This window comes from Mobula birostris, chromosome 1, assembly GCF_030028105.1.
Source record: "Mobula birostris isolate sMobBir1 chromosome 1, sMobBir1.hap1, whole genome shotgun sequence".
In the NCBI taxonomy this organism is placed as follows: Eukaryota; Metazoa; Chordata; class Chondrichthyes; order Myliobatiformes; family Myliobatidae; genus Mobula; species Mobula birostris.
The window spans coordinates 74,389,435-74,405,073 of NC_092370.1; the positions used below are offsets into that span (position 1 = coordinate 74,389,435).

The 15,639-nt window shown below is 43.1% G+C and overlaps 1 protein-coding gene across 1 annotated transcript in view; it reads left to right on the forward strand.

Annotated features, from left to right (window-relative positions):
* LOC140197196 (mitochondrial potassium channel ATP-binding subunit-like) overlaps positions 1-15,639 on the forward strand; it is a 68,123-nt gene that overhangs the window by 2,478 nt on the left and 50,006 nt on the right. Inside the window, exons 2-3 of the mRNA XM_072257122.1 lie at positions 2,903-3,245; positions 7,928-8,083. Coding sequence (XP_072113223.1) covers positions 2,903-3,245; positions 7,928-8,083 — 499 coding nt within the window. The remainder of the gene's footprint in view (positions 1-2,902; positions 3,246-7,927; positions 8,084-15,639) is intronic.

Below are 15,639 nucleotides of genomic sequence, written 5' to 3' on the forward strand. Positions count from 1 at the left end.
GACAGCATCTACTGTCTCTTTCAATCCTCCACTATACATCTTTAGAAGATTGCAAAAGTCTGTGTTGACTTTCCAAATCTCCTCAAACCCATAATGAGTAGATTATGAGGACACTCAGTCCTCATTTATTGTCATTTAGAAATGCATGCATTAAAAAATGATGCAATGTTCCTCCAGTATGATATCACAGAAACACAAGACTGACCAAGACCAAAACTGACAAAAACCACATAATTATAACATATAGTTACAACAGTGCAAAGCAATACCATAATTTGATAAGAGCAGACCATGGGCACGGTTAAAAAAAAGTTTCAAAGTCCCAATAGCCCCAACATCTCACGCAAACGGTAGAAGGAAGAAACTTTCCCTGCTATGAGCTTCCAGCGCTGCAAACTTGCCGATGCAGCACCCTGGAAGCACCCGACTGCAGTCCGACTCTGAGTCCGTCCGAAAACTTCGAGCCTCTGACCAGCCCACTGACACTGAGCACTGACACCACCTCTGCCGAGCGCTTCGACCCCCGGCTCTGGCCGCTAAGCAACAGGCAAAGCCGAGGATTCAGGGCCTTCCCCTCCGGAGATTTTGGATCACACAGTAGCAGCGGCAGCGAAGCAGGTATTTCAGAAGTTTCACCAGATGTTCCTCCGTGCTCTCACGTCTGCCTCCATCAAATCAGAATTATGCACGGCCTCCTACTTGACAGATTACAGATATTCATCACTGGAGAGGCCACGCACGCTGCGTCATGCCGCCATTTTCTCCTCCTCCTCTTCCTTCTCCTCCTCCCGTAGAGCTGCTGCAGTGCCTTCTTTGTGATTGCATCAATTCATTGGGCCTAGATAGATTTACTGAGATGTTGCCACCAGGAACTTTAAGCTGCTCATCCTTTCCACTGTTGAGTCCTCAGTGACAACTGATGTATGTTCTCCCAACTTCCCCTTCCTGAAGCCCACAATCAATTCCTTGGTCTTGTTAATGCTGAGTTTACAGTTGTTGTGAAACCACTCAACCAGTTGATCTATTGCTCCTCTGTACACCTCTCTGTTACCATCTGTAATTTTGCTGTCAACAGTGGTGTTGTCAGCAAATTTATAGATGGTGTTTGATCTGTGCTGAGGCACACAGTCATGAATGTAGAGAGAGTAGAGCAATGGGCCAACTGCACAATCCTGAAGGTTCACTTGTGTTGATTGTCAGTGAGGAGGAGATGTTATTATCAATCCGTACTGACTGGTTTCCTGTTAAAGAAGTCAAGCAGCCAATTGCAGACGGAGGTATGGCGTCCTGGATTATAAACCTTTGACTCTGACTTCAGATGTACAGAACTGAAGCAAATGTTGAAATGCTGTTGTGTACAGTGGTAGCATCATGCTTATAATTGATACCTCAGCTGATAAAGGCTGAGGTATTGATTATAAAGATGACTCATATACACAACTCATCCATATGACTTTTTAATCACCTTATTAATCAGAAGGGGGTCTATTATATGAATGGGGATTTGGAGAGAAGGTGAGGCTGTGAACCACTTTTGAAGATTAGCTTTATTTGTCACATGTACATCAAGACATACATAGAAATGCATTATTTGCATCAACGGCCAACACAGTCCAAATATGCACTGGGGGCAGACAGCCTGTAAGTGTCACCATGCTTCCAGTCCTGACATAGCATGCCTACAGCTTACTACCCCTCACTAACCCATATGTCTTTGGAATGTGGAAAGAAACTGGAGCACCTGAAGGAAACCCACACAGTCAAAGGTTCAAAGATTCAAAGTCCATTTATTCTCAAAGAATGTATAAATTATATACCTTAAAATTTGTCTGCTTACAGGCAGTTGCAAAGCAAGAAACCTGAATAACCCAATTTTTTAAAAGAAGGCTAAAAAGCACTGCACAGAGAAAGAGAGAGGGAAAAATACACACTCATGTCTTGCAAACAATAGAAGCAAGCCAACAGCATTCCGAAGCAGACTGAGTCCCAGACCTGCTCTTAGTGCAGGTGGAGTAGGCACAAGCCTTGGTCCCCAGTTCATCACACAAGCGGGGCAGAAGCGCACAGCAGCTGGATCAGTTCACAGGCTTGGCGCTGTGGAGAAAGGAATAAACATTCGCAGGAAAGCAAATTAAATCAGCCTCTGTACCCAGCACTCAGGCTTCCAGTCTATCTGGGCTGACATTTAAATTGCCCAAGCACTGGGTAGTGCCACGTTCTAGGACTTGGATATCAGTGCCACAATGCACCCAGGCTGCCCACCCCAAAGCCATTCTCAATCTCACTAAATCAGTTTGGCACTTGGAGCTATCCAACCTTGCTCCTGGATTAGGTGAATGGGCATTGAAACTCTCCTGCATCGACTCCTCTCCAAATTGTTCACTCCATCTCCGACAGCAATACAAACTCCATCTGCAACACCAGCTCAAACACATTGCTCCTCAAAATGCCCAGCACGGCTGATCTCCCCAAAGCAGCCTTGCCTCCGCCTGCCTTCTCACAGTCTGTGGCAATAGTTCACCATAATTTGCTTCAGAAATGATATTATAAATGATATTTTTAGTCAAATCTCTTTTCTTATGATTTACCAGTAAAATGTTACACAGTTTTGGTAGCGCCATCTTAAACTCGGAAACCCCGGAGTCACAGGGAGAAACTCCCTATGGACGGCAACGGGAATTGAATTCCGCTGATTGTTGGCACTGTAATAGCATTATGCTAACCGCCACGCTACTGTGAAATATTAACTCTGTTCTTTTTTTTCTACAGCTGCTGTCTGACCTGCTGAATGTTTGTACTTTATTTCCAATTTCCCAGCAGTAGCAATTTCTTTAATTTGCAGAATCTTAATTGAATTGCTTTAAATGAGTTTTATGAATATGTGATTTCAATCTTCCTACAGGCTCTCTCTGAGCAGGAGCCAGCAGTTCTGGAGATACCCTCGAAGTGGGAAAAGCTTAGAGACCAGCTTGTTTCTTCGGGTGTTGAACCTGATGCAAAATGGTGTCAGGCTGCAGGCAGGCAACTACATGCGGGGCTCACTGAGGATTCGGAGTGCCTTCCTGCTGGTGGGCACACCTGGCCTAATAACTCTTGGACTAAGTCTGAATGGGACTGTAGCTTACTGTGAAGAAGATAATGGCTGTCATGTTAAAGACCCTGTGCCACCAGGTCCTGAGTTCAACTGGAGAGAATTTTGGAGGTTCCTTCGCCCAGAACTTTCCTCTCTGATTTGGGCTGTTATTGTAAGTATTCTATCACCTGCTGATTAAGTGTAATCTGAAGATTTTCTGGCCCAGATCCCTCTGTGCCCATTTCCTCTTCAGTGATGGTTTCCCTTTCATCAATGCTGCCTGACATTTAATACCTGGCTATTGAGGTCAGTGTGGTACCTCATTCATACTCTGGTCCCAATTGCCCGAACTTTGGTTCTAAATTTGTTTTGGAATGTCAGCATCACTGGGAGGCCAACATTTTCTGTTCACTCCCAGTTAGAAGGTAGCCTTATTCAGCAGTTGCAGTCCATGTGGTTAAGACCATAAGGTATAGAAGGTGTATAGGCCATTCAGCCCAACAATCATGCTCCACCATTCAATCATAATTGATTTTTTTCTTGTCATCTCCATGTAACTGTTAATACTCCCAACCAATCAATAACCTATCTATCTTTCCCTTAAATGCACTCAATTAATTAGTCTCCACAGACCTCTATGGCAACAAATTCCACAGATTCACCGCCCTCTGGCTGAACGAATTCCTCCTCATCTCAGTTCTAAAGAGACATTCCTTTATTCTGAGGCTATGTCCTGAAATTTTAGACACCCCTAATTATGAAAACATCCTCTCCACGTTAAGCAACACACAAAATAATCGCATTTATTCTAAAGCACACATATAAAATAAAGGGCTTGATGTGCAAGAAGTGTTTGTTGTCTTTGGGTCTGTACTTAATGGAGTTCAGAAGGATAAAAGCTACCAAAAATTGAAAGACCTGGATAGAGTTAATGTGGAGAACCAATCACAAACGAGAAAATCTGCAGATGCTGGAAATCCAAGCAACACATACAAAATGCTAGAGGAACTCAGCAGGTTAGGTAGCGTTGGCCCAAAAGGTCAACTGCACTCTTCTCCATTGATGCTGCTGAATTCATGAGCTAGAGAGTGAAAGGTTACAGGTAACAATCGTATCATTCATGGTGACAAAAGAGACTGCAGATGCTGGAATCTGGAGCAGCAATCAATCAGCAGCTCGAGCAGCACCTGTGGAGAGAAAGTCATTGTGACGTTTTGGGTTATTTGTGGCATAAATTGGCAGAGTAGGTTTGAGGGGACAAGTGGCCTACTCCAGCTTCAAATTCATTTGTTCTAAATGTTTAAACCCTCCTTTCCCTTGCTTTATTTTCTGAATTCTTCCTGCTCAAGGGGTTGGTAGTTTTGATGGATATTATTGACATGCTTTTCTGCACACAAGATTTCCAGATGGCAGACCTCATATGTAGTAAACAGTTGGTTATGTAATAAATAGATTTCAGAAAGACAGAGACAATGTGTTGCAATGAGCAGGTGTGGCAGATAAATTTTAACAAGGAAATGTGTGAGGACATGTGAATGAACAGGGATACTATGTTCTATTTTGTGCAAGCAGTGTCTTATTTTCTTTTGTATGGCACTTGACAAACTGATCAAAAGTTGAAAGGGAAACATGATTGAAATCTCCTGATACTGCAATGAATGTTTTGGGATGTTGAATCTGGAGTCTTGTGATGGTAGTGTGTATAACGTCTCACACAGTAGCGGTATTGCGTTGGGAAGGCAGAATGTAAACAACGAGCAATGTGGCGGGGCTGAACTCACGCGGTAGATAATATGGACGTAAACTCACAGCAAGCAATTCGATGTCCAGACTGCAGATTCATTCTTACACAAAAATGTGACAGGGATTACACCATCTGTTGTTCACAAGCACTGCAAGCCCACCTCCCTTCCTCTCACCACACTGTAGATCTGTCTGCTCGTGGCGTTGAAAGCCCATTCACAGTAGCAAATCCGGGGTTTGCTGGTGTAGTTACGTCTCAGTGAAATACATAATGCTGCATTCCCTGTATTTGTTCTGTGTCCTCATGCGTATTGCTAGTTCCTCCATTTTATTTGCCAGCTATCTTACATTCCCCATAATGATAGATGGGAGATATGGTTTACATCCCTGTTTCTTGTTGTGCCGCCTTTTACCCGATCTGCAGCCTTGGTATCTTCATCTCAGCTCATCCCAGAATATGGAGCTTCTGCTGGGCAAACAAAGGCTACTTCATGGCTGCTAGTAGCTGCTTCTTCATATATACACTACTGCCTCTTCTACTGTGGTCACAGCACTCGATGGAATAAAGTATCCCGAAAATATTTGGTAGAAGGAATTAAAGTATAGAGTACAGTATTTTCTAAATGGGGAAAAGCATCAACATTCTGAGGTGCAAAGGGACTTGGGAGCCCTTGAGTAGGATTCCCTAAAGGTTAACTTGCAGCTTGAGTTGGTGGTGAGGAACGCAAATGCAATGGTAGCATTCATTTCAAGAGGACTAGAATATAAAAGCATGGATGTAGTGCTGAGACTTGATAAGGCACTGGTGAGGCCTCACTTGGAGTTTTGCGAGCAATTTTGGGCCCCTTTTCTAAGAAATGATGTAATGACATTGAGGAGGGTTCAGAGGAGGTTTCCAAGAATGATTCTGCAAATGAAAGGGTTATCGTATGATGGCTCTGAGTCTGTACTCACTGGAATTTAGAAGAAAGAGGTGGGATCTCATTGAAACCTATAGAATGTTGAAAGGCCTAGATAAGAGTGAATTTGGAGAAGATTTTTCCTTTAGAGGATGTGTCTAGGACCAGAATGCACAGCCTCAGAATGGAGGGACGTCCATTTAGAACAGTGATGGGAAGGAGTTTCTTTAGCCAGAGGTTGGTGAATCTGTGGAATTCATTGCCACAGGTGGCAATGGAGGCCAAGTAGCTAGGTGTACTTAAGGCGATGGTTGATAGGTTCTTGATTAGTCAGTGCATGAAAGGTTATGGGGGAAGGCAAGAGAATAGGGTTGAGAGGAAAAATGGTTCAGCCATGATGAAATGGTGGAGCAGACCGGATGGGCCAACTTCTGCTCCTATGTCTTATGGTGTTATGTGGCAAAGCAAGCTGAGAAGTTTGTTGGAAAGCCTTACTGGAACTGTGGCGTTAGAAAGAAGGTGTAAAATACCAAAAACTATTGGTTATCTTGAAGATTAATAATTCACAGATAAGGGCACAGATGTTTTGTAAGTGTTGTGATGGGAAAGTCCAATTCTGCACACTGTACATTAGAAAGGACACCGAGGCCTTTAGGAGGAGAAACAGGACCTTTACTGAAATGCTTCAGGTATGAGGGATTTAGTTATGTGGAGAGACTGGAAGAACTGTAGTTGTTTACGACCAGAATAGGATGAGAGGAAGTGAAACAGAAGTGTTCAAAATTGAGCCTGGTGTTCAGGATCCCATCATTAGCCAGTCCAGGGGTTGATAGCAAATATTGATGCCCAAAAGTGTATCAGAAATCTAGAAGTCAAAGCCTGGAGACTTGAGTCTAGAGGCCCAGAGGCCTGTCTCGGAGTTGGTGGACTGTGGGTGTGTGTGGTTGGGAGGGAATGACGGGCTTGTTTTGCTGTTGTTGTTTTGTTACTTATTATGTTCTGTGTTGTTCTGCTGAACACTGCAGGTATGTTATGTTGGTGTCAGAATGTGTAGTGATATTTGTGGGCTTCCCCCAGTAGTCCTTACTGGTCAGTTGTTAATGCAAACAATGCATTTTTCTGTATATTTCCATGTATATGTGATAAGTAAAACTGAATCTGGAAATTGTGATGGGTTTGAACTAGTTCATTATTGTAGCATATGATGAGATACAGTGAAAAGCTTGTTTCCATGCCATCTAGACAGATCATCACATACATAATACAATTGAAATAGTAAAATAGAAAAAAGTAGAGTGCTATTATAAATAGAGTGTTACGGTTACAGGTAAAGTGTAGTTTTGTAAATTATTTTATAACTATCTCCATAGCCTACAGCTGCTGGGAGCTGGGAATGCAGATTTAAGAAAATTAACAAAAGACAAATGGAACATGAGGAAACTACCTTTATGCTGGGGGTTGATATGAACAAAAATAATAATAATAAGTACTTTATTGATCCTGAGTGGAAAATTCCAGCTGCAAAATTTAAAAACACACTTAGCAGTGTGCAGACTTAACTAATAATGACATACAGAATAATAAATACACAATAATAATGTAGCGATGCTGCTCCCCAACATAAAGCACCAAAGAAGACTGAACTCGCTACAAAAGACTGGTAAAAGATCTCCACCATCCTACTGCACACATTGAAGGATCTCAGCTTCCTTAGAAAATAGAGTCTGCTCATCCCCTTCTTGTATACAGCCTTGGTGTTGGTTTTCCAGTCAAGTCTATTGACGAGGTGAACACCCAAGTATTTGTACTCCACCACCACTGCAACCTGTTCTCCCAGAATGTATACAGGATTTATCACAGTCCTCTTTCTGCTAAAAACAGCCACCATCTCCCTGGTTTTGGCCACATTCAGGAGCAGGTGATTCCCCCTGCACCACTCCACAAATGCTTGACACATCAGTGAATACATTCCATGACAACATTCTAATAGTAGTTGGATAAATAGTTGGTGTGAAAAAAGTAGTTCAAGGCTGCTGAGAATTAACAAGGGATCAGGGTTAATTGCAGAGTTTTATCATTTCTCCAGGACAAGTACGATGGACCGACCGAATGATCTCCTTTTGTGGTGTATAATTCCTATCCTCTGGTTTCTCTCTAAACATTCATACTCGGAATTTTTTGCTGATGCATCTATTTCTTCTTCTTTTCCTAGTTTGCCTGTGGAGCGGCGTACCTGAATTCTCAGATCCCACTTTTGTTAGGGGATCTGATGAATGCTATTGTCCAATGCCTGCGGACCAATCCTGCCTGCTACTTCAGGAGCATGAAAGTGCCAAGCACAAAGTTGCTAGGGGTCTACGTTATACAGGTAAGATCTCATGAGATAAGTAGTAGTTTGTGTGTTCAGTTGGTGAGAATGTCCCCATGTCACAATAAGGCACGATGGACCACAATACCCACCATGGAGGGTATTGGAGCAGCTCACATAGGAAATTCCTTTGCATGCTGTGCAGAGTTACAGAGGGCATTTCCAAGAGATGGCTCAAGTTATGTGGATTGGACTTTCGATGGGAAGTTTGGGGACTCCATCTTTATCTTACTTAGAGATACAGCATAATACAGGCTCTTCACACCCAATTACGTCCATGTGATCAATTAACTTACTATCCTATACAACTTTGTAATGTGGGAGGAATCCGGAGCACCTGGAGTAAATCCCCACAGTGTCGGGAAGAGCTGAGGGTAGCAGACACCAACAGAATCAACAAACTCATTCGTAAGGCCAGTGATGTTGTGGGGATGGAACTGGACTCTCTCACGGTGGTGTCTGAAAAGAGGATGCGGTCTAAGTTGCATGCCATCTTGGACAATTTCTCCCATCCACTACATAATGTACTGGCTGGGCACAGGAGTACATTCAGCCAGAGACTCATTCCTCCGAGATACAACACAGAGAGTCATAGGAAGTCATTCCTGCCTGTGGCCATCAAACTTTACAACTCCTCCCTTGGAGGGTCAGACACCCTGAGCCGATAGGCTGGTCCTGGACTTATTTCATAATTTACATATTACTATTTAACTACTTATGGTTCTATTACTATTTATTATTTAAGGTGCAACTGTAACGAAAACCAGTTTCCCCCGGGATCAATAAAGTATGACTATGACTATAAACTCCTTACAAACAGCAGCAGAATTGAACCTCAGTCACTGGCACTGTAATAGTGTTAACTCCTAGGATACCATGCCAGTCTGGGAAGCTATCCTGGCCAAGTGAAATGTCCTCTTGTCACTCACAATGACGGGCCTGCCAGCTGCTTCAGCTACATGCCTTGGTCTCATGGCTAGCTCCTCCAACATCCAGTCTCTCTCTAGCACCCTCATTTCCAGCCAGTAGAGCCATTGCCAGATCAACTTCATTCGCCATATACATTTGTATGTAGTAGGAAATTGCTGTGTTGTGTTGGCACAGCATGCAACAAAAGCAACAACATTCAACAATTATAAGACTGAAGTATTACATAAAAAATAAAGTTATAGGTTAAACTATGGATATGAAATAAAATGTGAATAAATACATAAATACCAGCATGTATTTACAATGTAAACAGTATCAAAAAAAGTGTTTTAAAGTGTTCATGCATTACAGTGACTGAAGTAATAGATTGAATTGAATTGACTTTACATCCTTTACATACATGAGGAGTAAAAATCTTTACATTACATCTCCATCTAAATGTGCAATGTGAAATTTGTAGTAATTTATAATAAATAGTATGTACAACAGGACAGTCAATATAACATTGAAATACAATTGTATCAGCATGAATTAATCAGTCTCGTGGCCTGGTGGAAGAAGCTGGCCTGGAACCTGTTGGTCCTAGCTTTTATGCCGCGGTACCGTTTCCTGGATGGTAGCAGCTGGAACAGTTTGTGGTTGGGGTGACTCGGGTCCCCAGTGATCCTTCAGGCCCTTTTTACACACTTCTCTTTGTAATGTCGTGAATAGTGGGAAGTTCACATTTGCTGTCTGCACCACTCTCTGCATAGTCCTGTGATTGAGGAAAGTACAGTTCCCATACTCGGCAGTGATGCAGCCAGTCAGGATGCCCTCAATTGTGCCCCTGTAGAAAGTTCTTAAGATTTGGGGGACAATACCAAACTTCTTCAACTGTTTGAGGTGAAAGAGGTGGTGTTGTGCTTTTTTCACCGCACAGCCGGTATGTACAGACCACGTGAGATCTTTGGTGATGTGTAAGCCGAGGAACTTAAAGCTGTTCACCCTCTCAACCCCAGATCCATTGATGTCAATAGGGGTTAGCCTGTCTCCATTCCTCCTGTAGCCCACAACCAGCACACTTGTTCTTGACATTGAGGGGGAGGCTGTTTTCTTGACACCACTGCCTTGTTATTATTTGAGATTAGGTCAATCAATTGTAGTATTGTCAGCAATTTTCAAAACAGATTGGAGCTGTGGGTGGCGACACGGTCATAGGTATACAGAGAGTAAAAGAGGGGGCTTAGGACACAACCCTGAAGGTCACCTGTGTTGAGGGTCAGAGGGGCAGAGGTGAGGGAGCCTACCCTTACCACCTGCTGACAATCTGATAGGAAGTCCAGAATCCATCTGCACAAGGCAGGGTGAAGACTGAGGTCTCTGAGCTTCTTGTCAAGCCTGGAGGGAATTGTGGTGTTGAATACTGAACTGTAGTCCAAGAATAGCATTCTCACATAAGCATAAGATAGAGGTTGAGTGACTAACTAGAATGGTTGATCAGATTAACTGCCAGGGGAAAGAAACTTTTCAGATGCCTTGAAGTACTTGTTTTTATACCCCTACAGTACTGGCTAAGAAGGGAATTTTTGGAAAAGACAGTTTGGTGGATGGGTAGTGTCCGCAATAATTTATCATGACCATTTCTTTGTCTTTGTCAAGTCCTGCAGTGATGGTAGACTATTACCAATGACGTTTTCAGCTGACCTGATAGTTTTTGTATACTGTGGGAGGATGCTGCTCCAATTCAGACACCAATAGCTTATGTGAGGATGCTCTCTGAGATGGCAGTGTAGAATTGCACCAGTATGTTCTGGGGAAGATGGGATTTTACCAAATGCCACAAGAAGTACATCCTCTGCCAAGCCTTTTTGTTACCGAAAGAGATATTGTTCTCTCAAATGAGGTCCTGTGATATAAAAATGCCCAGGAACCTAAAATTTGAAATGGTGCTAGCTGTAGAGTTGTTGATGATGAGTGGGTGGAGAGGAGACAGGTTTCTCCTGAAGTTGATGTGTGCCTCCATGGTTTTGAGGGTATTCAGCTCTAAATTGTTGTGATTGCACCAAGGCACTAACTTGTTTACTTGGATTTGTCGCCTCCAATGACAGTGGTGCGTTCTGCAAACCTTGTCAGTTCAACAGCACTGGAGACATAGTCATTGGTGTATAGAGAAAATTGGTGAGGGGAGAAATTGGAGAGAACGTACTCCTGTGGTTGCACCGGTGTTGAGTAAGCGGGATGTGGAGGTGTGTTTGCCTAATCTCACAAACTACCTCCTGTCAGAGAGAAAATTCGTGATCCACCTGCAGATTGGACCTGGTATGTTAAATGTAGAGAGTTTTCCTTGTAGAAGCTTAGGGATGATAGTGTTGAAGTTTGAACTGAAATCATCATAGAGAATCTAGAAATACTGTATGTATCAAGGGAGTGGAGATACTGTAGCATGAATATGTCCCATATTCTTAAAATGACCCAGAAATGACAGGCAACTTGTTTAGAGGACTGCAATAGACACTTGCTGACGGGAGCTATATATCATGCTGAAGTCAGCATCCTTGGTGAAAGTAATGTCACCATTGCACACCAATGGGGAGGTATCTCTGAAGAGTTCTCAGGCAGAGAGTTACCAGTCTGGGTTACAGATGCACACTATCCTCAATTGGGAGACTGAGAACTGTGGCAGAGACCTAACTGTGGTCGTCTTGTCCCAGAAGAAATTGAGAAGCTTCTTCAGAACTTTGACAGCAAAAGCAGGGTGTGGGATAAAGTGACCAAGGATGATGCTTACAGTTGGTGTAAGACCAATATTCAGGCCCTGTAGGGAAGCACTGGAGTAGTTCCTCTAGCATTTTGTGTGTGTTGCTTGAATTTCCAGCATTTGCAGATTTTCTCTTGTTTCTAAAAATCCATGTTGAGTCTCCAAGAGCTAAATCTGTCATCCTGTACTCTTCACTGAGAGTGACCAAGCCAGTGGGACAGGACTAGCAGAGCTTAAGGGAGCCATCAGATTTTTCTGATTTTTCCCTTGTTCGGCAGAAGAGACATCTTTTCTCCAGGACCTATGGCCATGGCGATGGTGATGACAGAATTAAGGAACAGTGCTAAAAAGTCTAGCCATTTCTCAGTGTCTGGGGCATACATCTTTTGATGCTGCTTTCCTTCACACTCTCATTCTATATAGATTGTCTCTGCCAGCCTATCACAACCTTTTTGCCCTGGAGGAACCTTTGAAATAATTTTTAGTTCTCAGGGAACCCCTACATACATTAGCGTGATCAGTAAATTGTAGATATATTGATCCAAAGGTAGCTGTCAATGCTGCTTTGAGTAGGGAATGAATTTTTAGCAAACCTCTCTTGGAAAAAAACAGGTAGTTAAGCTTAGATTACAGTTCTTGAAATTAATCTCTTTTTTCCCTTTCATAAATTTTAAAAACTCATAAGGCAACCATAATAAGTTTCTGTTAAATAACTGGCTTAAGCCAAAATGGGATTTAAATTTTCTAAAGATAAGCTCGGTTGTAAATTGATTTCTGGGTATAAGTTCTGCTACTAAATAACTTGCTTCCTGATTCTTTTACTGAATGTGACTTTATTAACAAAAGCTTTACTGTGTTTGTTTTGAGATTCCAATAGTTGTTTAAGATAATCAGCACTTTTACATGCCCATATGGTTGTGATTTATGTTTAAGTGTCTTCTGAATTTTTCTAGAGCCATTGCTGTATTTGTAAGTCGTTTGCCACAGACTAGGCGCAATGGAATAAGACAACTTGGATCACTAGTCCATGTAAAACCCATTGATAAGTAGCTTTCATTGTAAAGACAGAGTTTTTTTGTGTCTGTTGTTGCACTAATGCAGTGAAATGACTCAGAAGATTGTACTGTCAGGCATTGGACCAAATATAAAAAAGTTCAGCATAATAAATAACTATACGAGAAAACCACAAAAAATATATAAAAACTTCACAATACAATTGACTTCTAACCTACACAATCCACCTTTTGCAGCATTTACAGCAACATCAAAGTGGCAAGCCATCAGCTGTCAAAATTCCTTCTTTAGAATGAAAATTTCCCTCCAATTTTTTACTACACCGGTAGAGTTTGTTGCTCCCATAAGTCAAGTCAGTGATACGTCTCCGAGCCTACTTCTTTGGCAAGGATTCCCCTCCCCCTACTGAGGACCCCTTCTCCTGTTTTCAACCCTCCTCCTCCTGGACACCCCACCCAGGCCTCTACCTGCACTCGATCTTTTTATCTCCAACTGTCGCCGAGACATCAACCGTCTCAACTTCACCACTCCTCTCTCCTGTTCCAACGTCACTCCATCTGAACGCATTGCCCTTCACTCTTTCCGCACTAATCCCAACCTCACCGTCAAACCCGCTGACCTCATATACCGTCTAGGTGGTCTCTAGCCCCTTGGTACGAACATAGAATTCTCCAACTTCCGGTAATTCCCTCCCCCTCCTTTCCCCTATCCCTATGTCACTCTGCCCCCTCCCCCAGCTGCCTACCACCTCCCTCTTGGTTCTGCCTCCTTCTACTACCCATTGTGTTTTCCCCTATTCTTTCTTCACCTTTCCTGCCTATCACCTCCCTGCCTCCCTTCCCCCACCCCTTTATCTTTCCCCTTACTGGTTTTTCACCTGGAACCTACCAGCCTTCTCCTTCCCACCCTTCCCCCACCTTCTTTATAGGGCCTCTGCCCCTTCCCCCTACAGTCCTGACGAAGGGTTCCTGCCTGAAATGTGGACTCTTCATTTCCACGGATGCTGCCCGACCTGCTGAGTTCCTCCAGCGTGTTGCAAGTGATACATAGGAGGAACTTGGGGGAGGTGATTCAGGAGGGAAAGGCTGACAACATAGCCCAAGTTGCTCAAGTCCATTCAATGCTCAGAAGACGGACTTCACGTTCCTCATCAGCCTACTGTTCTCCCCCACGCAATAAAATGCTCACCAATTATCAACGGCCTTCTCTGTCTTGCATCAAAAACTGAGAATAGACTCAACCAAATAAACACGGTCCTACTGTGCACTGCCATACCGGGCTGAGAAACCTCTAGCAAGATTGCCAGCAGGGCTGCTCGGTCACTGCCCAGCATTGCGAGCACTAGCAGCACGCATTGCCCGAAGTTCAAAAAATGATGTATATTTTTTAGAATCACAATCTCTGGCAGAACCCCTAGCAACTCCAGCTGAGAAACCCTGGTCTATGCCCTCTTTACCAGTGTCTCACTGTGTGTGGTTCAGAGTTAGGGGGCAGGGAGGCAAGACCACCCTGAGCCAGTAGTTTTTAGCAGAGGTTGGGAGAGCTCTTTTGAAAGTTCTTCAGCATGCTTGCCTTCATTTGTTAGGGTGTTGATTATAAAAAATCACAGTGCAGCTATATAAAACTGGTTCGGTACATTTGGAGTATGGTGTGCCGTCTGGTCACTGCATTGCAGCAAGGATATGGAGGCTTTGGAGAGAGGGCAGGAGAGGTTCATTGGGATGTTGATTGGATTCAAGAATATTAACTATAAGAGATTGGAGAAACTTGGATTATTTTCTCCGGAGTGGATAAAACTGAGGGGAGAATTGATAGTATATAAACTTATGAGAGGCATAGGTAAGCAATAAATGGGGTGGAAATATCAAATACCAAAGGGCATAGATTAGGGATAAGATGGAAAATTTAAAGGAGATTCACACAACAAGTTTACACAGTGGTAGGTGCCTGGAATGGGCTGCCAGGGGAGGAGGTGAATCAGAATCATGTTTTTTATTGCTGACATATGTCATGAAATTTGTTGTTTTGTGGCAGTAGTAGAATGTGAGACATGTATTGCTGTTGTCTAGGTACACCTCTTTAAAGCATTTAGGCAGATACAGGTAGGAAATGGAGGGAAATAGACCACACACAGGCAGATGTAATTAGAATAAATAAGTGTCATGGTGGGCTTGAAAATGGAGGGCCTAGGCTGTTCTGTTCTATGTCATTTCTTTAGTCTTTACTCTGACCACCGGGAGCTCTCTGTCTATGTCTAACCTGGGAGCAGAAAAATTAATTGAACATCGGATCTCTGGCCTTGGTATGCAGTTGAAATCTAAGAATGAAGGTCTCAATACTGAGGACTTTCATACACCACTGAAATAGCTTACTATGGTGGCGTGGTATCATGGCACTTAGCATAACACTTTATAGTGCCAGCAGTGAAGGTTCCATTGCTGCTGCTGTCTGCAAGGTGTTTGTATGTTCTCCCCACGACCTTATGGGTATCCTTTGGGTGATCCAGTTTTTCCCACATTCCAAAGACATACAGATTAGTCGGGGTTAATAAGTTGTGGGCATGCTCTGTTGGTGCGGGACTCATGGTGACACTTGCAGGTTGCTCTCAACACATCCTCAGACTGTGTGGTTGTTGAGGCAAATGTAACACTCTGTAAGGTTTAACTGCTCACGTAATGGCTTCTCTGTAATGTTCCACTGCTAAGGTAATGGTTTCTCTGTAGCAGCAATGTTTGGGTTATGACTAGAGATAACGGGGCATGTTAGCCAATGAGTGGGATGTTGTTCTTTCTTGTGTGTCTGGGAGCCAGGAATTTGCGGACTTTTTCTGGGGAGAGATGAGGAGAGAAGGCACGAATGAAGAGTGTTGGTAGAC